This window comes from Hyla sarda, chromosome 2 (assembly GCF_029499605.1).
Source record: "Hyla sarda isolate aHylSar1 chromosome 2, aHylSar1.hap1, whole genome shotgun sequence".
In the NCBI taxonomy this organism is placed as follows: domain Eukaryota; kingdom Metazoa; phylum Chordata; class Amphibia; order Anura; family Hylidae; genus Hyla; species Hyla sarda.
Genome location: NC_079190.1, coordinates 57,446,857 through 57,470,281, shown reverse-complemented (window position 1 = coordinate 57,470,281; position 23,425 = coordinate 57,446,857). Strand labels below are relative to the sequence as shown.

The 23,425-nt window shown below is 40.1% G+C and overlaps 1 protein-coding gene across 7 annotated transcripts in view; it reads right to left on the bottom strand.

The window, feature by feature from the left end:
- Positions 1 to 23,425, bottom strand: part of LOC130358518 (WD repeat-containing protein 49-like) — a 148,293-nt gene that overhangs the window by 82,458 nt on the left and 42,410 nt on the right. For all 7 annotated transcript variants that reach the window (XM_056561861.1, XM_056561863.1, XM_056561859.1 and 4 more), the window contains exons 6-11: positions 23,102 to 23,332; positions 21,495 to 21,577; positions 16,728 to 16,820; positions 10,729 to 10,774; positions 10,154 to 10,200; positions 8,845 to 8,965 (exon numbers count right to left, since the gene is read on the bottom strand). In XM_056561861.1, the coding sequence (XP_056417836.1) occupies positions 8,845 to 8,965; positions 10,154 to 10,200; positions 10,729 to 10,774; positions 16,728 to 16,820; positions 21,495 to 21,577; positions 23,102 to 23,332 (621 nt within the window). The remainder of the gene's footprint in view (positions 1 to 8,844; positions 8,966 to 10,153; positions 10,201 to 10,728; positions 10,775 to 16,727; positions 16,821 to 21,494; positions 21,578 to 23,101; positions 23,333 to 23,425) is intronic.

The following is a 23,425-nucleotide window of genomic DNA, read 5'->3' as shown; positions in this document are numbered from 1 at the left end:
ACTATATGGAGGAATTGATACAGAAAATATATTGAAAAATATTATAACTTTTTATTAAAGAGCAACATGTAGTTGTTTAAACTGGAGCGCTCCCTTTAAGTTGAGTATAATGTCTGTCATTATAATTTGATGTAATCACAGAACCTTAGAAACAGCGTTTTTATGGTTTCTAGTCTGATATATTTCATCACTTTTTATAATCTTTTCTGGTAGTTCCCTTGATTATGACAATGTCATGACCCTTTGTTCTGCCCTGTTCTCTCTCCTTTCCCTTTTGTGTGGTCAGGGGAACAATACTTTTTTTTGAAAATGATTCTTTTATGCTAATTCCTGCCTGAAATTTATGGGGAAGTAAGAATAGTGCTTTGGTAAAAAAAAAAAAAAAAACATTTATGACAATACTGTTAAATTCATCAAATGTAAATGGTTTGAATTCTCCCCAAAAAAGATTTTTATTCTGGAGAGAAATAATGAATTCTGAAGGTAATATAGCATTAACTCAAAGATTTTATCTCCTGCTAAGAGACAATGGTAGATTCAACAATATAAAAAAGCCTACATTTCTATATCTCAAAGACGTAGGAAATAGGGCAGCGGTGACTGTTTTGTCTTGTGATACAATTGCCACCTTTACACAGTAGTTAACATTCTGTATAGGAGCCAAAAAGGGTCAAATCTAATTTTTTTATAATGCCATAAAAGAAGTTAAATGGGCACTGTCACTGTAAAAAACTTTTGGTATGTTGTAGAGACATGTCAGATGTTTTGATCGGCTGGGGTCACATGACCAAGACAGTCTTACAATGTAAGTCTATGGGATTGTTTCGGTTGTGGCACAGAGAGCGGGAGAGAACACAGCTTTTTAAGAAAGTTAAATTCAGGACTGTGTACTTGGTGGAAACATCAATCTAATAACTAACTTAAAATATCATATTGCAAGAAAGAAAATTATAACATGGTAAACATGAGAAAATACCCTGTATTTGAATGGCCTGCACAATATACTGTACTGCATATTTATGGCTATGGATAAGATTGTAATTGATGAGGTGTAAAGCAACCAAGATTTAATAAAGGACTATTGGTGAGATGGGAGAGTTACTAAATAACATTATATTCAGACAACAGCATACGGTCAGTCAGGGAACCCCCAGCCTCTATAGGGCCGTATATATATTTTGAGAACAAGACTCATGAATCTACCATCTGAATTAAGGGCCAATGCACAGACTCAACTGCCTCTCCATTCATTGTTTATGGGAGTGCCGAAGATAGCTGAGTACAGAGGTCAGACCCTTTACAATCAGACACTTATCCCCAATTCTGTGAATGGGTAATAATCTGTCGCTCTATGGCATGCGCAGAACAGTATACATGGGTGGATAGTTAATAGAGTCATAATACAATTGATATCTGTGTCTTAGCTGGTGGCTGTTTGCAAAGTTACAAAATCAAGTTTTACTTTTAAGCTGAAGAGTCATAGAGGCGGTGCTGAGCTGTAACATGAACATCTCCTCCCCCTTCCTGCCCTGCATTATTGATGTACAGGATTTGGCTTCCAGCTCTTAGCTGTTTATTATAATAATTCAGGGCAGGGAGGGGTGGGGGGAGGGAGGAGGTGTGCATGCTGCAACTCAGTCCAGCTTCTACAACTCTTGCACTTAGAAGGAAAACATGATTTTATAACTTTGCAAACAGCAAACAGCTAAGAGACAGGTCTCATATTTTTTTTTTTTTAAAACAGAACATTCTGCCATATTACAAAGGCTAGGCCTCAAAATACCTGTCAATCTACTACAAATAGCAAAAGTATGGAATCATATGTGGTGGCCCAGTACAGGAGTTATACCCCTGTACCCTTGCTGCCCTGTCAGGCAGCCTCCCTGCAGTGTCCCCTGAGCCCCCAACACCTGTCCCCTTATGTATCTATATTTTCTGCCATGTGTTATACTGTAAAATGTATAAAAGAGTGTTATTGCTTTAACCCCTTAAGGACCCAGCCATTTTACACCTTAGGACCCGGCCATTTTTTGAACATCTGACCACTGTCACTTTAAACATTAATAACTCTGGAATGCTTTTACTTATCAATCTGATTCCGAGATTGTTTTTTCGTGACATATTCTACTTTAACATAGTGGTAAAATTTTGTGGTAACTTGCATCCTTTCTTGGTGAAAAATCCCAAAATTTGATGAAAAATTTGAAAATTTAGCATTTTTCTAACTTTGAAGCTCTCTGCTTGTAAGGAAAATGGATATTCCAAATATTTAATTTATTTTATTCACATATACAATATGTCTACTTTATGTTTGCATCATAAAATTGACGTGTTTTTACTTTTGGAAGACTCCAGAGGGCTTCAAAGTTCAGCAGCAATTTTCCAATTTTTCACAACATTTTCAAACTCACTATTTTTCAGGGACCAGTTCAGGTTTGAAGTGGATTTGAAGGGTCTTCATATTAGAAATACCCCACAAATTACCCCATTATAAAAACCGCACCCCCCAAAGTATTCAAAATGACATTCAGTCAGCGTTTTAACCCTTTAGGTGTTTCACAGGAATAGCAGCAAAGTGAAGGAGAAAATTCACAATCTTCATTTTTTACACTTGCATTTTCTTGTAGACCCAATTTTTGAATTTTTGCAAGGGGTAAAAGGAGAAAATTTATACTTGTATTTGTAGCCCAATTTCTCTCGAGTAAGCACATACCTCATATGTCCATGAAAAGTGTTCGGCGGGCGCAGTAGAGGGCTCAGAAACGAAGGAGCGACAAGGGGATTTTGGAGAGTACGTTTTTCAGAAATGGTTTTTGGGGGGCATGTTGCATTTAGGAAGCCCCTATGGTGCCAGAACAGCAAAAAAAAAACACATGCCATACCATTTTGGAAACTAGACCCCATGAGGAACGTAACAAGGAATTAAGTGAGCCTTAATACCCCACAGGTGTTTCACTACTTTTGCATATGTAAAACAAAAAAATTAAAATGTGTGTTTCCCCCCAAATTTCACATTTTTGCAAGGGTTAATAGCAGAAAATACCCCCAAAATGTGTAACCCCATCTCTTCTGAGTATGGAGGTACCCCATAAGTTGGCATGAAGTGCATTACGGGCGAACTACAATGCTCAGAAGAGAAGGAGTCATATTTGGCTTTTTGAGAGCAAATTTTGCTCGGGGGCATGTCGCATTTAGGAAGCCCCTATGGTGCCAGGACAGCAAAATAACCCCACATGGCATACCATTTTGGAAACTAGACCCCTTGAGGAATGTAACAAGGGGTACAGTGAGCCCCACTGGTGTCTGTCAGATCTTTGGAACAGTGGGCTGTACAAAATTTTTTATTTGCACAGCCCATTGTTCCAAAGATCCGTCAGACACCAGTGGGGGGTAAATTCTCACTGCACCCCTCATTACATTCCGTGAGGGGTGTAGTTTCCGAAATGGGGTCACATGTGTTTTTTTTTCTTTTTTGCGTTTGTCAAAACCGCTGTAACAATCAGCCACCCCTGTGCAAATCACCTCAAATGTACATGGCGCACTCTCCCTTCTGAGCCTTGTTGTGCGCCCCCAGAGCACTTTGCGCCCACATATGTGGTATCTCCGTAGTCAGGAGAAACTGCATTACAAATTTTGGGGGGCTTTTTTCCCCTTTACCTCTTGTCAAAATGAAAAGTATAGGGCAACACCAGCATGTTAGTGTAAAAAATTTTTTTTTTTTACAACAACATGCTGGTGTAGACCCCAACTTCCCCTTTTCATAAGGGGTGAAAGGAGAAAAAGCCCCACAAAATTTGTTAGGCAATTTCTCCCGAGTACGGCGATACCCCATATGTGACCCTAAACTGTTGCCTTGAAATACGACAGGGCTCCGAAGTGAGAGCGCCATGTGCATATGAGGCCTGAATTAGGGATTTGCATAGGGGTGGACATAGGGGTATTCTACGCCAGTGATTCCCAAACAGGGTGCCTCCAGCTGTTGCAAAACTCCCAGCATGCTTGGACAGTCAACGGCTGTCCGGCAATACTGGGAGTTGTTGTTTTGCAACAGCTGGAGGCTCCATTTTGGAAACAGTGGCGTACCAGACGTTTTTAATTTTTATTGGGGAGGGGAGGGGGCTGTGTAGGGGTATGTGTATATGTAGTGTTTTTTACTTTTTATTTTATTTTGTGTTAGTAGTGTAGTGTTTTTAGGGGACAGTCACGCGGGCGGGGGTTACAGCGAGTTTCCCGCTACGAGTTTGAGCTGCCGCGCAAAATTTGCTGCATCGCAAACTTGCAGCCTGATACTCACTGTAAGCCCCTGCCCATGTGAAAGTACCCTGTACATTCACAGGGGGGGGGGGGGACCTCCAGCTGGTGCAAAACTACAACTCCCAGCATGCACAGTCTATCAGTGCATGCTGTCAGTTATAGTTTTGCAACAGCTGGAGGCACACGGGTTGGGAAACACTGAGTTAGGAAACAGACAATGTTTCCCAACCAGTGTGCCTCCAGTTGTTGCAAAACCACAACTCCCAGCATGCCCAGGCAGCCGAAGGGCATATTGGGAGTAGTGGTTACGTAACAGCTGGAGGAGAACAGTTTGGGGACCACTGTGTAGTGGTGTCCAAGCTGCAGCCCTCCAGATGTTGCAAAACTACAACTCCCAGTATGCCAAAACTGTCCAGGCATGCTGGGAGTTGTAGTTCTGCAACATCTGAAGGGCCAGATGTTACAGAACTACAACTCCCAGCATGCCTGGACAGTAAGGGCATGCTGAGGATGTGTAGTTTTGCAACATCTGGAAGGGCACAGTGGTCTCCAAACTGTGGACCTCCAGATGTTGCAAAACTGCAACTCCCAGCATGCCCAGACGCCAAGGGCTGTCTGGGCATGCTGGGAGTTGTAGTTTACAGGGTCCCATTACAGCAATGCATGTCGCTTTACGGCGACGTGCATTGCTGTAAAGGGCCCGACCGCGGCTGAAGATCAATTCACCTGTCGCCGCCGCCGCCTTCTTCCTCGCCGGGATCCGGGTCTTCAAGGACGAGGTAAGTACCGGGGCCGGTCCCCAGCACTCCCCCGTCCCCCGCCGCGTTCTCCGGTCTTCCTCCCGTCCTCTCCGGACTTCAAGGGGCCGGGCAGGACGGGAGGAAGTAACCGCCCCCCCCTCCTGCGATTGGTCGGTTAGTTAACCGACAGATCGCAGGGTATAGGAGGAGGTGGCCGGCTTGCCACCTCGCTCCTATACTCCAGCATGGTCCTGGCTGTCTGTGACAGCCGGGATCATGCGAAATTACCGGGCGGTCGGGTCCCAGAGACCCGATCAGCCCGGTATCGCCGCAGATCGCAAGGGCGATTTCCCTTGCGATTTGCGGCGATCGCCGACATGGGGGGCCTACATGGCCCCCCTCGGCGTTTGCCCTGGATGCCTGCTGAAGCATTTCAGCAGGCATCCGCTTCCGATCTCTGCCCGGGGCGCGGCAGAGACCGGAGAAACACCAGGACGTACTAGTACGTCCTGGGTCCTTAAAGCCCAGGGTGCCAGGACGTTCTAGTACGTCCTGGGTCCTTAAGGGGTTAAGAAATGTTAACATGTGATCACCAGTTGTCATGTGAGTTTTCATGTGAGTGTAACCCCGTGAGGTATCAGTGACCATGTGACCTAAGGAAGACCAATAGGACCCCTCCTAATCTCCTCCATATAAGCCCTGGGTGGAGCGAGTTCTGGCTCTTATTCTCTTGATTTCCAGTTAAGTCTTTGTTGAGGTCCAGTGCAGTCAAGTCCTAGAGTATGTCTGGAGTCCATAGAAGGCCTTAAGTCTGTCCTCCAGCCACAAGCCTTCAAGTCTACAAGTAAGCTGCAGTCACAGCTTTGTCAGTCTCAAGTCAAGTCAGTCACAGTCATCTATTGTCAAGTCAGAGTGGCCTGCACTAAAATTGTACAAATCTACTGCAAATCCCAGCAAGCCCTTAAGGTCTCTGAAGTCAATGGTCACCTCCGTGGGCCTGGCTGAACTGTATAGACTGTTTCATCTGTCACTCAGTAAAGCTACCATTGTCCGTAACTTGGCGTCGTAGTCATTATTGCCCCCGTGCCTAGCCCAGGATCCAATGGTATACCTTCGGGTGGTATTGAAGTTAAACTACGCCCTGGTGTCACGAATACAAGGGGTTAATGCCATTTACCCCCAGGGCAATTCCATCTGCCCTGCATCACACCCTCTACCACACCCTCTACCACACATAGAAATAGTAACACCTATGGGTAATGCTAAAACTATGAGATTTTGAACTCAAACATTTATTAAATATAATGTTGAATCTTAATGTGCCCACATTTATTTTTAAAGGTATTTTGACTTCATTGCAATTTTACATTCAAGATTTTTGAAGATCTGAAGAAGAATTTTCAGCTGAATAACATGGAGGCTTTTACGTATAATCACATTGTATGGCTTTGGAAAAATCCAGCATCAAGCACAAAGTGGAAGATACCCGAAAAGGCTGTCACAATGTAAACAGAATAAGGCAAATCAGTAAAATGGTTTATCTGTGATAATGGAGAGATAACACATAGAAGCTAAAGGGAAACTTCCTCTAATGACTAAGGATAGGAGAAGGGCCTGCAGGAGACACCTGCGAGAAAAGAATGACTACAGGCTTTTAGGACATGAACCAAAATGTTCACATCAGCATTAGGCAAATCCTTCATAAAATATCGGTTCCGTTATTGTCACATAACGGAAATCATTATAAACAGATATGAAACTGATGTTAATTGTCTGTTATATTAAAAGGTTTTGTTCAAATTAAATATAAAATAACAGACTTATCGGCTTATAAAATAACAGACTTATCGGCTTATCATCTGGTAGTGTCAGTTATTTTCTAACCATATTTTTTTCTGAGCATGCTCAGTAGCAATAACGGACATAAAGTAACGGAAGTTACTTCCGTCACCATAGACTTCAATGTTAAATTACTAAAGTGTGTTAGAATATCTGTTATTTATGATGTAAAAAAATTCTACATGCCCAGTATTTTTCTCCATTATAACAGAAATGAAACATAACTAATGATAACTGAGTACAGCAGAGATTTAAAAAAAAAAGCCCATAGGAATGAATGGGATCTTTTAACTTGATTTCCATTGCTGTTTTTCAAATTCTAAAATGGAAATGAGTAACCAAAATAGCCAACACTGATGTGAACCCAACCTAAGCCATATTGAAAATACAAGGAAGATACTCCTATAATGCTGGTTACATTTTTGTTGTAGGAATAGAGTATGTTGCATGTGTCATGTTTTTGCTGGCAAGAAATTTTTGCAGCAATATTTAGCCTTGTGGGGGAAGAAATGATACCATTGAACACTGGCCTAGATTCCATTCCCGAAGCTTCAAGATGGCTTGTAAATAAGATATCCGGGCATGCTGGGAGTTGTAGTATTGCAACAGCTGGAGGCACCCTGGTTGGGAAACACTGCCCTGAGGCATAAAGTAAGCTGTCATAGTCTTATAGTTCTTGACTAGGAACCGTTTCAAAGACTGACAAATACAACCGGCATAGTTGCATAGTTTGGAACAATGAATGTATATTTAATGTTAGTAAGGATTAAAATGATAAAATAAAGCCAGTACGGTTTTAGAAATTCTTTCAACACAGAAAAGACATGGGCCATACAAGAGTTGGCCTTAGGGGATTGTGAGCTGTACAGTCGCACAGGGTACATGTACCATAAGCGCCTACAGGGGGAGCAGCAACTATGCTACAAGGCTAAGCTTCCTTGGCTCTGTATTGTATCCGCCTACAGGTACAGCAACAGAGGCAGCCACGCAGCACCTCAACCATGTAAATAGTTAACTATGTAGTGTGGTTTAAAGAGGGAATAACTAGCAGAGTCTGCTTGCTGAGGCCCCTGCCAATCCTAAGAATGCAGGAAAATTCTGGTCTAAAAAGAATGTAGCACACTGTGTATGTGCACTAGGCAATGTTAGGAAGCCCAGTATAGAATGACTGGAGAACTGGCTTAATTCCTTTTAGTATTTTCAGGATCAGCAGGAGTCCCAGTGGTCGGACCCCTACCGAACCGCTAGTTATTCCTTGTCGTGTGGGTAGGGGATAACTTTGTGAAATGAGAATACCCCTTAATATTTAACAATGATGTAAAAAACTTGACTCAATATAAAAGGGTTTAGTAGAAGGGGTGTTAAGTGTTTAAAGGGTACCTCTGATGCTTTTTTTTGGTAAAGGACATGTAGCCAATTTGGCATGTAAATGCCTAAATGGGGCACCGTTCTCACTGCTTCCCGCTGTATATAACTATGCAATAGGATCTTCCCGCTTTGTCTCCACAACACCTGTCTCCAGCGCAAGACCCAGTGTGATGTGATTCTATGGTGCTGGATATTGGTGCTGTGAGAACCGAGCGGGAACCTTAATCTACTATTGCAGATACTACTATACAGCAGGGAGAACGGCGCTCCATTTAGGCACTGAATTTAAAATAAATGTACTTTTATAATAAGTCTTTATATAGCACACACAGATGGTTTCCCTGTCCCCATTGGGTTTAAGTTCACCTATCAGTATGTTTTTGAAGTGCAGGAGGTGACTGGAGTACCTGGAGGAAACCAACACAAACGGGGAGAACATACAAACTAGTTGCAGATGTTGTTCTTGGTGGGATTTGAACCCGGGAAGCCAACACTGCTGGCAACAACCACTGTTACTGTGACTATCATGAACAGAGTTTATTTGAGAATCCATTCAGAGGTATGCTTTAAGGTCTAGTCAAAAACTCTCTAGCTTTTGATATATTTTATTATAAATTATGCAAAAAAGATACTTTGCACTTACTTGTGTCACCCAATCTCTGTGCACCTTCCAGCGGATTAAAGTTACATGAGGAGAGAGAATGGCACTCTCTAAGACAATGGTTGGCATTATGTTATCTGGACGAGGCATCTTTTTCCACATTCTGAAAATAATAATGTACATAGTACAATAATTCAAGTTTTGCATTATCCAGATTTCAGGAATATGTTTTCAAAATCAATGTTTACAGTAATTCTATATAGGTATTTATCGGGAAAAAAAATTGCTGCAAAAAAAAACAAAAAAACAAAAACAAAGCTAAAACATAGTTGTTAAATCATTTTATAAATTCAGGACCACAAATCAGCAAATGTGAGATGTGCGGCATGTACTTTTATTTACCAGTACTGTGCTGTGCTTGCAGCTCCTTCACCTGGCTGTAGGGTGCGGAAGACCTTCTCTTTTTCACTGTCCCATGTTGCGCCAGTTTCTGGCTGGTCACATAGGGACCGCGCGCATGCACATGCCTACTCTTATAGAGTCAGTGTAGCTTCTTGATTCCTGTCCTCTTCCAAGGCAGCAGCTGTATGCGAACACTTCTCCCTTACTGTGGTGCCTGAGCAATATTGTACTTTCTACAAGTGAAGGTGTATCCCCCCACTCCGCTGCCAAGTTTGGTCCAAAGCCAATCAAGTAAGTGGCACAGAGGGTCAATACCTGTTGGGTTGTTACAACCCTCTTCCCGGAATTCCCACAATTAGCCAGTGTACCAAGGAATTTAGATGACTGACAAGAGCAGAGACTTAAAGGGGTATTCCAGGAAAAAAAAACTTTTTTTTTTTTAATATATCTACTGGCTCCAGAAAGTTAAACTGATTTGTCCTGAGACAAGCAGAGGTATCAGCAGAGAGCACTGTTGTCAGAAAGAAAAATACAACTCAACTTCAGCAGCTGATAACTATTGGAAGGACTAAGATTTTTTAATAGATGTAATTTACAAATCTGTTTAACTTTCTGGAGCCAGTTGATATAAAAAAAAGAAAGTTATTTGCTGGATAAGCCCTTTAGATCTTTGTCTCCAGTGAGGTAAAGCCTATCCGCACCTGATTCCTCTATTCTTCAGTTGTCTGTATTTAATGCAGGGGACGCCATGTTCCACTCCCTTCCTTACATGTTGCTAAGTAAAAGAAATGAATAATATCTAAAGGTTACCTAACAATTCTAATCTCTAACTTTCTTCCTACAACAATGTATGTGGGAGTAAGGCAATGTTGAATGTAACAAAATGATCACAATAGTGTCCAGTATGTTACTTATGTTACAATTTTTGTAATGTTAGACATCATTATACCTCAGAGTTTCTCCTATTGAAGTGAAGAGTAGAATGTTCACACAGCCCTGTAATAAAGAATAGGAGCAACAGTAAATGATGATGAATCAAATAGCTCAACTTTTTGAAGCTAGTTGTAACATTTCATAATGTCATTTGATTGTTGTTAAAAATAATTATAAATATACATAATTAGCATTAACAACAAACATTATATATATATATATATATATATATATATATATATATATATATACACACACACACCAAATATATATTTGCAAAAGCGTGTAGAGAGTCTCTGCTTTGTTACATAAGGTCTCATGTACACAGCCATATTACAACTCTAGTTTTGGAGCTGTAATATGGCTAAACTATGTATGCCTATCTTTTCTATGGAGGCAAACAGTTTTTTTTTAAAGTTTTTTTTTAATGTTTTTTTTTAATCCATACAAATCCAACAAATAAAAGGGGCATGTAACGTGAGACTCAGGATTCATGTCCAATGAATCGTGTATACATCTTGTATACTGTACGGCTCCGTGCACAGGTAAGTGTTGTGTAACCAGCAGTGGGTACTTTTGGCATCTGTTTACCTTGTCATCTCCATACAAAATCATACATTCATTGCTGTCAGTTGCACTAGTAAAAGATTAGGAGAAATACAGTTAGATCTTGTATACAGCAAATTCCCATATATGAATATATAATAGCTTCTATGGGTTTAAGATACTTAAGAAGTACATATGAATCACGGGACACAAAGGTTTGGGGTTTAGAGGGTTATTTGAAAGGGGATTAAAATAAGTAAGCTAAAATACAATTTATATGGGCACTGCCATTTTGAACAACGGTCGGTCAGGGTCTGGGTGTTCAAACCCCAACTGATCACTAGATAGCATTACGAGAAGAGTGTGCTGAGCACCTACTCTCCCCTGCTTTGTGCACATAACAGAGATGGACTCCTATTGGAAGTCTGTGGACCGCCTTGTATCAGAAAGGAGAGGAGAGAAGCGCTGAGCCACGTGCTTCTCCCTTCTCTTTCTAGCCATCCGTCGGGGTCTAAACATCCATCCCCACAGATCAAAACTTTTGATACGTCCCTAGAACATGTCAGGTACTCTTTAAGAAATTCAAAACAACTTGAAAATATTCTGCAGTAATCTAGGGACCTCCAACATTCACTATGGTGGAACACAGAATTCTGGGAAGTATTTCTAGCCAAAACAAGAATTAATATAAAGAAAAATTATAGTTGAAAGATTTACAGCTTTTTCTATGGTTACTGAGAGAGTAGTGGATGCATGGAGTAGCCTTCCTGCAGAATTGGTCGCTACAAATACAGTGAAGGAGTTTAAACATGCATGGGATAAGCATAAGGCTATCCTTCATATAATATAGAGATAGGTATAAGGCTATCCTTCATATAAGATAGGGCCAGGGAGTATTCATAGTATTCAGAATATTGGGCAGACTAGATGGGCCAAAGGGTTCTTATCTGCAGACACATTCTATGTTTCTATGTTTCTGTGCTTTGGGCCCACTTTTGGTTTTGGCTAAACATACTTGCCAAAATACTACGTGTGAACTCAGCCTAAGGTTTTTCATCTTCTTTGCTCATCTCCGTTATGTAAATGAGCAACGGAGATGAAAAAAAAAAGAAGGTAATGGATCCCCTTCATGTCAATGGGCTTTTTTAAATCCCCGCTGTACTGTTTCTCTCCGTTGCATTGAATGTGCTTTATTATGAAGCAGAACTGGGCACCAGTGTACAAGAAAGATATAGTGGAGCTGGAGAGGGTTCAAAGACGGGCAACCAGGGTAATACGGGAAATGGGAGGACTACAGTACCCAGAAAGATTATCAGAATTGAGGTTATTTAGTTTAGAAAAAAGAAGGCTTAGGGGAGACCTAATAACTATGTATAAATATATCAGGGGACAGTACAGAGATCTCTCCCATGATCTGTTTATACCCAGGACTGTATCTATAACAAGGAGTCATCCTCTACATCTAGAGGAAAGAAGGTTTCTACACCAGCACAGAACGTTGATCCAGGGATTTATTCTGATGCCATATTTGGAGTCAGGGAGGAATTTTTACCTCTAATATGAGTTTTTTTTTGCCTTCCTCTGGATCAACTCAGTAGGGACTCATTAGGGATATAGGTTGAACTTCATGGACTCTGGTCTTTTTTCACCCTTATGAACCATGTTACTCTGCAGGATTTTTTTTGTCCGTCATAAATAACAGATGTAATATCGGATGTAGTAATTTAACACTGAAGTCTATGGTGACGCAAGTAACTCGGATATACACCATTATTTTCTATCGGATATAGAAACATAGAATGTGTCGGCAGATAAGAACCATTCGGCCCATCTAGTCTGCCCCTTATTTCTACTGTGCATGCTCAGAAAACAAAACTGGTGAAAATATAATGGACATTAACGGAGATAAATGGACGTTTTAAAGATAAATAACGGATGGTAACTATCCGTTATTTCATATGCAAATTTGACATAATCTTTTACCATTTTACTTTTGTTAACATCAGTTTTATATGTGTTATGAATGTGTCAATAATGGACGTATCGTAACAGATTTGAACAACGCTGATGTGAACTTAGCCTAAGTTTGCAATATTGAACTGTGGGGACTCAGTGAATCACTGTACAGGGTCTATGCCTGCAGAAATAATATATACAAAAAATATGCCCTGGGATTCACATAAGCTAAACTCTCAGTTTTGCTGGCATCAGATGCTGAATGATTTATTGTGCATTTTGCCAGAGCAATGCCTCCTGACAGAATAATGTTGCGCCCATTATTACATTGTCAACACTCGCTGCCTTTATATGGCTAAGTCAAACACTTACAATAGCTTTTCATGTGGGTGGTTACCTAGTAGCGATAGTACTCATAGTGCAGAAAATAATGTTCTCATGGTAACATGATCATACAGGAGAAATCCTACTATTGTAGTAATTATTGTAATTTATCGAGTTCACATATTATTATGGCCATAAGATTCTTACTATTTATAACCAGGTTTTCAAGCATTGAGAAATGATTGTACTTTAGATGAGATTAAAGGGAATCTGTCACTCAGAAACTGGCCTTAAAGGGGTACTCCGCTGCTCAGCATTTGGAACAGACTGTTCTGAACGCTGGAGACGGCGCCGGGAGCTCGCGACATCATAGACCCGCCCCCTCATGATGTCACAACCCGCCCCCTCAATGCATGTCTATGGGAGGGGGCGTGACAGCCGTCACGCCCCCTCCCATAGACTTGCATTAAGGGGGCGGGGAGTGATATCATGAGGGGGCGGGGCTATGACATAAGCTCCCGGCGCCGTCTCCAGCGTTTGGTACAGTTTGTTCCAAATGCTAAGCAGCGGAGTACCCCTTTAAAGCATTACTTTAGTGACAAAAATGTCTTTTATTACCGTCTTGAGGAGTCATACAATGCTTCTACCTGCTCCCTTTCTCTACCCTCATTGATGGACACCTAGAGCTCTCCTAGCCCTAGCAAAATGCCACACATGCTCAGGTAACTTTACACGGAAGTCTATAAACTTGCTGCCAGGCTAATGAAAAATCATCCTCATAAATACCTTTCCAATAAAGACATAGGGAGACGAAATAAAACAACTACATAAAAAATTATTACGGTAACTTACAACAACAAATAGATATAGAAATTAACAACATAGCTCAAATTTCATATGCTTAATAAAGCCTTCAGCCTTTCAAATTTCATATGCTTAATAAAGCCTTCAGCCTTTCAAATTACATTGGTAATTTTTATGTTAATCATTTATGTTAAACATTTAGTATCTTTAGACTAAATGATGTTATGACATAAACGATCATAAGTTTATACGTAATGCAACATTTTTACAACACATGCATTATTAATAACATTGTCTTTTTATGGACGAATACATATTAATTTGTTCTATATTACATTCCAAATTCATTGTCGAAATGTCCCTTTTGTTTAATTCTTTGGAAAAACCCAATAAAAAAATCACGTTTAACAGGCGAGATTTATCAAAACCTGTCCAGAGGAAAAGTTGTTGAGTTGCCCATAGCAACCAATCAGATCGCTTTAATTTTTCAGAGGCCTTTTCCAAAATGAAAGAAGTGATCTGATTGGTTGATATGGGCAACTCAGCAACTTTTCCTCTGGACAGGTTTTGATAAATCTCCCCCATACTGTTTGCATCATTGTCATTAGACAATGGGGGGTATTCATGAAAAGTGGAGGAGGTGCACGACTTTTTACTCCATTAATTCACGTGGTGAAAACTGTGTCCCTGCACCAAATGTATTACATGGTGCAGGGCATGTGATAAATCTGGTGCTGATCACATTTCTCTGCGACTTTTTGTGCGACTTAACTCTTGCGACAAATGTGCCACTTTTAATAACGCTGTGGCGTTAGAATTGTGCCTAAATAAGCAGAGTTGCACCAAAATATGCGACAAACTGAAAAGTCGCAAATCATACATTTCTGACCACTGCATGATTTCAACTGAAATCACAACTTCCAATGTCCCTTTGAAAAAATGTTCTCTTTGGTTTTTCACAAAACTTGGTCTTCTAAAAAGCAACTGCACCAAAAATAGAGACAAACTACAGCCAAAATAATGGAGTACAAAGTTTTACACATACCCCCCAATGTGTTTTACAGATTTGGTACAAAAAATTTGGTAGAAATAATTTGTGGACTGACCCTGGTGCTAGCAGCGAAATCACTGACAATCAGCCACTGCAGGACACAATAAAACCAATACAGGATAAGATTACGCGTTTCGGGGGAGCCATCCCCTTCTTCAGATCTTCATTGATCTGAAGAAGGGGGTGGCTCCCCCAAAACGCTTAATCTTATCCTGTATTGGTTTTATTGGTTCTATATGCTATACAATAAACCTTCACGCATTTTAACCTATACTTCTCCGGATTCGGCTTACTACCGCTTTCCTTGGAAACAGCAGTGTTCTACCACTACCAGTCAGTTTCTAAGACTTTGATTTGGAGTGAAACACTGACTTTTAAGGGAAAACAACCTGAAATGTTAGAGTGAGAGCTGCTTTACATATCCTTTCATGAAATGAATAAGTGATGATGCAATAAATAGTGTATAAGCTAATCATTGCTGTAGCTATCTGCTAGTAAGAGGATGAGGGAGGGGGTTTCCCTGGTTGAGATACCTTGTGTGCCTTTTAATTATACTCTTCCTAACATGTGACTTTACCTTTTATATGTGTAACTCAAATACCTATTACCGTATATTATATCATATATCTGTATTGTAAATGATAATGTGCTAAAGGTGTTTACTATATGAGAAATGTATCATTTATTGCAACTTTTTCACATCTTTCTTTCAAGCTTGCACTTTCTTCTTTATCTCAGTTTTAGTTAAGCAACATTTATCAAATTGTTCCATGATGTATGATGAATTTGCACATTTTTATCAGTGCACTTTTTGGTTTGTATGTCAGCTATTCAGTGGAGTTGCACAAAAATGTAAGGAAAAGTCACATATAAAAAATGTTAAGGGATGGTGTTGTCCAGCAACAGGGTCATTAAAATATCCAAGTCTTTATTATGAATTCATAATAAACAAGGATCAGATAAAAAAAACACATAGCAACCCTGGCGATCATGGTATTTAAAAACAACTTGCACTTCTCTGAAATGTCTGCAGAGGCCAATGCTATTAAATTCCCAGCAGTGTCACATTTTAATATTCCTGGTATTAAATACAGCAATTGTAATATTAAAGGAATTGTCTTGCAGGATAAAATAAAGGGAAAAAAAACACTGAATTAAAACATAAAAAAAAGCAATGCTCACCTTACAGATCCCACTCCACAGTGCCACTCCACTGACCCCCAGCTTTTGCGGATCTCCACTTCCTGGTCTCTGTATCTGTCAATCATCCAGCTGTCAATCACTGGTTGAGCTCACATTTCCTTACATTGAGACAGGGACCGGGAAGTGGAGATCAGCAGGGACCTGGGCACCATCAGAATGGCAGCAGAGGAGATTGGTAAGGTCAGTACTGTACTCTATTTTGTCAACCCAATCTACCTCCTTTTTTATTTTATCCTGTGAAAGGGGTTATCCAGCTTCCAAATTGTTACATCCTCCTTTGTTCCCGTGCTGATCCTGCGTTATGCCTTCAGTGAGTGCTCAGCAATGGATGTCGTATGATTTCCGCAGCCAATCAGCGGCCATGGTGATAATACTTCATACTCATGGCATCACCACTGGAGTAGGGAGCGTGACTGATGAGACTGCTGATTGGCTGCATCGGTCACATGACATCTGCTGCTTAAGTAACACCGGAGTGCCAACCAAAGGCAGAACAGGGGATCAGCACGGGAGTGGATGGGGAGGTAAGTAAGAGCTTTTTATTTTAATTTATTGGCCTTACATTTTTTTAAAGATGGATAACCTCATTAATAATAATAAAAAGATTAGCAATACCCTAATATATTCCTGAAAGTCTACATTCTATTGAGCTTGAAGAGTTTTAGTTTTTCAGTAAGAACAGTACATGCCCGTAGGGGTTCTTTACCAGTAATCCACTTTTAATGGCATAGTTTCCAGTCCAGTTATCTGGCAGTAAGGCTCCAGGTTAGACAGTTCATACAGCTGGATCTCTCGATCTCTAAATAAAATACAAATGATCCAAATAATAGAATTTATTTGTTTCACATTTCAGATGAAAACTAAAGACATCTCAGCAGCAGCCACAGTAACTGATCTATTGGAATCGCACAGTACTAATTTAGGCATGAAAATGGCACATTTCCCATTGAAAATACAGTCCAATCTGCAGACACCAGGTTATAGAGCAGGAGGAGCTGAGCAGATTGATATATAGTTTTGTGGCAAAGTTCCAGGATAACTTATTTATTTATGTAAATCTCTGCTAATTCTGGGCTAAGTAGTCAAGTGTGTGGTCCTAATTAGTGATTGACAGCTCTCTCTATATGTACCAACTACTTAATTCAAAATGAGCAGAGGTTTACATGAATGAATAACAGGTTATCCTGGGAATTTTCTCACAAAATAATATCAATCTGCTCAGCTCCTCCTGCTGTATAATATGATACCTGCAGATTGTACTGTATTGTATATATAATCTGCTCAGCTCCTCCTGCTCTATAACATGATCCCTGCAGATTGTACTGTATTGTATATATTATCTGCTCAGCTCCTCCTGCTCTATAACATGATACATGCAGATTGTACTGTATTGTATATATAATCTGCTCAGCTCCTCCTGCTCTATAACATGATACCTGCAGATTGTACTGTATTGTATATATCATCTGCTCACCCCCTCCTGTTCTATAACATGATCCCTGCAGATTTTACTATATTGTATATATTATCTGCTCAGCTCCTCCTGCTCTATAACATGATCCCTGCAGATTGTACTGTATTGTATATATCATCTATTCAGCTCCACTTGCTCTATAACCTGATACCTGCAGATTGTACTGTATTGAATATATCATCTGCTCAGCTCCTCCTGCTCTATTTCATGATACCTGCAGATTGTACTGTATTGTATATATCATCTGCTCAGCTCCTCCTGCTCTATAACATGATACCTGGAGATTGTACTGTATTGTATATATCATCTGCTCACCCCTCCTGTTCTATAACATGATCCCTGCAGATTTTACTATATTGTATATATTATCTGCTCAGCTCCTCCTGCTCTATAACCTGATACCTGCAGATTGTACTGTATTGTATATATCATCTGCTCAGCTCCTCCTGCTCTATAACATGATCCCTGCAGATTGTACTGTATTGTATATATCATCTATTCAGCTCCACTTGCTCTATAACCTGATACCTGCAGATTGTACTGTATTGTATATATCATCTGCTCAGCTCCTCCTGCTCTATAACATGATACCTGCAGATTGTACTGTATTGTATATATCATCTGCTCAGCTCCTCCTGCTCTATAACATGATACATGCAGATTGTACTGTATTGTATATATCATCTGCTCAGCTCCTCCTGCTCTATAACATGATACCTGCAGATTGTACTGTATTGTATATATCACCTGGTCAGCTCTTTCTGCTCTATAACGTTACCTTCAGAATGTACTGTATTTTATATATCAATTTGCTCAGCTCCCCCTGTTCTATAACATGATACCTTTAGATTGTACTGTATTGTATATATCATCTCCTCAGCTCCTCCTGCTCAATAACATGATGCCTACAGATTTGACTGAATTTTAAATGTGACGGGGTCCCTATAAAGCAGTTGTCCTGATAGAGCATATTGACATTATTGAAAGGGCACTGTTGTCAGGACCTTCCTCTATGAGTCCAAGTAGCTAACAGCTAACAAGTAATGGATGTAATGGCCGCAGTGTAGTACTATAACCAGCTTTATTTTATCCTAGAAAAATCATCTATTTACTGTGGAGTCTCAGAAGCTGGAAGTGCGATCAGCTGTCCACCATGGCAGCTCTCATAATGGAAGGCTTTTTGTTGTGAGACAATGCCTTTAAGCTTGTCATGCTCAGTTAGTGTGATAGTTCTGTATTGACGTCAATCATTCAGTAAGACATATTCGTTTTAATAATGAGCGTGTAAATCCTTCAAATTACATTAAATGACTACGTTTGCCTGTGAGGGAAATTCTAATTGTCAAACTGTCCTTTATAATTACATTTTTCAAATATATATATACATATATATATATATATATATATATATATATATATATATATTTAGTTTTTGTTTTTCTTGAAAATATTTATAAAATCTAAAAATAAACATTTTTTTTGTAGAGAACTTTTATTCTCTACATATTTCTATACCATTTTTTTTACAGGCTTATTTCTCTCATGACATCAGAAAAGATAATATTAGACAACCATATTCATGGGGGTTGTTTGGGCAGTTTGATTCTAAGCATAGGACATGAATTGCTGCAGCACATTATTATTTTTTATGCAGGCACAGCTCTGTATACATAAGGGGGGCTGTACTTGGAACCGCAAAATGGTCTGTTCTGTAAGTGGTACTGAGGGAGACTAAGCTGCAGTACCAGGCACAGCCACACTTATCTATGTGGCATAGTGCCAAGATAACATTCACTGTTCTGCTGATATGTGTGGTTGCTAGGGACTGCCTCCTCCACCAGAATATTTAATATGGCCATCTCCCTATTTTCTAAGCATTTTCCAATTAGATCTTGGTTGTTCTGTGGTCGGAGACTGAACAAACATTTATATTTCCTACAGCACCCCTTGCAGGGCAGATGTAGTATTGCATTCGCATACTATGATTAACGGTTCTCATGACTATTTCTATAAAGATTGTTACAAGATTATTATATTTTCAGTGTGACAGGTACCCTATAGTCCTTAAAGGGGTACTCCAGTGGAAAATATATTTTTTTTTCAATTCAACTGGTGGCAGAAATTTAAACAGATTTGTAAATTATTTCTAATTTCAAATTCTTATTCCTTCCAGTACTTATCAGCTGCTGTATGCTCCACAGGAAATTCTTTTCTTTCTGGAGTTCTTTTCAGTCTGACTACAGTGCTCTCTGCTGACACATATGCCCATGTCAGGAAATGTCCAGAGCCAAAGAGGTTTGATATAGGGATTTGCTTGTCCTCTGGAGAGTTCCTGACATGGACATAGATGTCAGCAGAGAGCACTGTGGTCAGACTAAAAAGAAAGAAATACAAATTCATCTGGAGCATACAGCAGCTGATAAGTACTGGAAGGATTAACATTTTTAAATAGAAATAATTTACAAATCATTTTAACTTTCTGGCACCAGTTGATTTGAAAAGAATTGTTTTCCACTGGAGTACCCCTTTAAAGGGGTACTCCGGTGGAAAACTTTTTTATTTTAAATGAACTGGTGGCAGAAAATTTAACAGATTTGTAAATTACTTCTATTAAAAAATCTTAATCCTTCCAGTACTTATTAGCTTCTGAATACTACAGAAGAAATTATTTTCTTTTTGGAACCCAGAGCTCTCTGCTGACATCATGACCACAGTGCTCTCTGCTGACATCTCTGTCCATTTTAAGAACTGTCCAGAGTAGGAGAAAATTCCCATAGCAAACATATGCTGCTCTGGACAGTTCCTAAAATAGACAGAGATGTCAGCAGAGAGCACTGTGGTCATGATGTCAGTAGAAAGCTCTGTGTTCCAAAAAGAAAAGTATTTCCTCTGTAGTATTCAGCAGCTAATAAGTACTGGAAGGATTAAGATTATTTCATAGAAATAATTTACAAATCTGTTTAACTTTCTGCCACCAGTTGATTTAAAAAAAAAAAAAAAAAAGTTTTCCACCGGAGTACCCCTTTAAAGGGAGCCCATCACACCGAAAATGTCCGAGCTGTAGGTGTTATTTTATAAAGTAGGATTTGCTGAGTAGATTGAAATATAATTTTATGGGGAAAGTTCCAGGATAACTTGTCATTTATTCTTATAAATCACTTCTCATTCTGGGCTAAGTAGCCAAGTGGGTGGTCCTCAGAGAGCTGTCAATCACTGACTAGGACCACCCACATGACTACTTAGCCCAGAATGATCAGATATTTTTCTCACAAAACTATATATCAATCTGCTCAGCTCCTCCTGCTCCATTACATGAGTCCAGCGGATTGGTCTGCACTTTAAGGGTGACAGGTTCCCTTTAAGAACTATAGATCAATTACAAAGCAAATAGCTCTGAATTTATAGAAAGTGTGTGATGTAATCATCTTTATAGAAATAGTCATGTGAACAGTTTATTACAGAAATAGGTAGACATGTGTTTGGTAATACTCTGTTCCAGTGTTTCCCAACCAGGGTGCCTCCAGCTGTTGCAAAACTACAACTCCCAGCATGCCCGGACATGAAATATGCATATGGCTTCATATGAAATGCATGTGTGAATACAGTCACTGTTTCCCAACCAGGGTGACTCCAGCTGTTGCAAAACTGACTAGTTTTGTAACAGCTGGAGGCACCCTGTATTCAAGTATTTCCCAACCAGGGTGCCTCCAGCTTTTGCAAAAACTACAACTCCCAGCATGCCCGGACAGCCGTTGGCTGTCCGGGCATGCTGGGAGTTGTAGTTTTGCAACAGCTGGAAGCACCTTGATTGGAAAATACTGGGCATGCTGGGAGTTGTAGTTTTGCAACAGCTGGAGGCACCGTGGTTGGGAAACACTGCTCTATTCCAATGCAATGACATTGTATAATTAAGACGTATTAATATACTTTATTTTACTAATACAGTACAATTTAATGTAATATTATACGTATATAAACAGTTGCTTGTACTGTACATACCCGGTCGCCAGGACTAACTTGTTATACTGTGTCATGATTGTAAAATCTGTCACCCATTTTGGCATCTTCTTTAAGCTTTTTTCCTGAAATTAAAATTTGTTTATTCAATAATGCAGATAGATACTAGAAAAAAGGTAAGGATGGATGTATAAATAAATATTTCACAATAATCTATAAATATATTCCGCAAGTGGTTACTTAAAATAATACTTATAAAAAATAATAGTTTCTTCCCACACTCTCAGAGTTGTTTTCCTACCAGCTAATTCTGCCTGTATTATTCACAATTGTTGTAGATTGCATTGAAAAGTCTGAAGAAAGTAAAATCCTCTGCTATATTCTGTGTTAAAATACCAGACAACCTACGACCCTCATATCTGCAATATTTCTGCTATATACGATTCTACCTTAAATAGGCTGTCTAAAGTAGACATTTAAGTTAAAAAGAAATAGCATCCCTCCCTTCTATGGACTGTTCCTGGTTTTACAGTGAAAGCCTAAGCAGATCTTCTTTAATCCTAAAAAGTCCTTAGTCTATTGGCACATAAGCTTATACATCCAGAGTCTTTCTTAAAGGGGTACTCCGGCCCTAAGACATCATATCCCCTATCCAAAGGATAGGGGATAAGATGTCTGATCACAGGGGTTCCGCCGCCCCCTCAATGCAAGTCTATGGGAGGGGGCGTGACGGCTGCCACGTTCCCTCCCATCAACTTGCATTGAGGGGGCGGTGTGTGAAGTCACAATGGGGCGGAGACAAGATACTCCAGCCCCATGATCGTGAGTCATCAGACACGGAGCGATCTTTGCTCCGTGAGGCTGATGATAGGGGGTGCTGCATGAGAGATTGCAGGGGTCCCCAGTGACGGGAACCTCGCGATCAGACATACTATCCCTTATCTTTTGGATAGGAGATAAGATGTCTTAGGGCCGGAGTACCCCTTTAAAGGGTTATTCTGCACCTGAACATCTTATCTCCATCCAAAGGTTAGGGGATAAAATGTCTGGCCACTGGGGACCCTCATGATCTCCAGCGCAGCAACACGGTCATCCGATGCATGAAGCGCACTCTTCTCTGTGCCGGATGACTGAGGACCACAGACGCTACGCCCCCTCCATTCATGTCTATGGGAGAAGGTGTGGACAGCCGACCCGGAGATTGAGGGGGGGGGAGGTGTCCTGGTGGCTGGACCCCCGTAATCAGACATCATATCTCCTATTCTTTGGATAGGTGCTAAGATATTTAGGGTCGGAGTACCCCTTTAAACCCACAGGCTGATCATTGGGCACATGAGTTTTCCTAGGAGCATTCGTTCTCAAAATGAGCAAGCTCTTGTTCGTCGGCTGATTGGATTTTTGTGAAGATAATGTTAAAGCATTGTTATCGGTCGCACACCGCCCTGTGTAAACAGTTCATGTGCGGCCAATAATGATGACTTTAAATGGCTTCAGGAATGATCCAATGATCCGCACGGTCACATGTTTGGTTGGGGCTTGTGAGCTGGGTTATTGTGCGGGTGCAGGTTAGTGCAGGTGACACTGATGAAAGATTCCCTTTAAATGTTTATTCCAAATGTTTATTACATTAACTTCTCATCAGGACTTACAAATATTGCCTTGTCACGCTTAAGCTTCAGTTGTGTAGACCAAAAATAGATGTGACCGTCTTCTCTAACCATTATTAAAGTGTTGTCTTGCATGAGAAAAATGCGCGCAATGGGATCCCCGTGAACGATTTCCTGGATGGTCGCCGGTAACATGAAGCTGATTTTACTGCGTCTGAGGTAAGAGTCTTCCAGTTCTGAGTAGTCCAGTTGCATGTAGGTGCAGAACTGTTCCTAAACATTTAAAATTTACCATTATTATAATTTAAAAAAATTACAACTCTATTTATTATTATTCTCACATTTGCCACTATAATTAAAACTGTT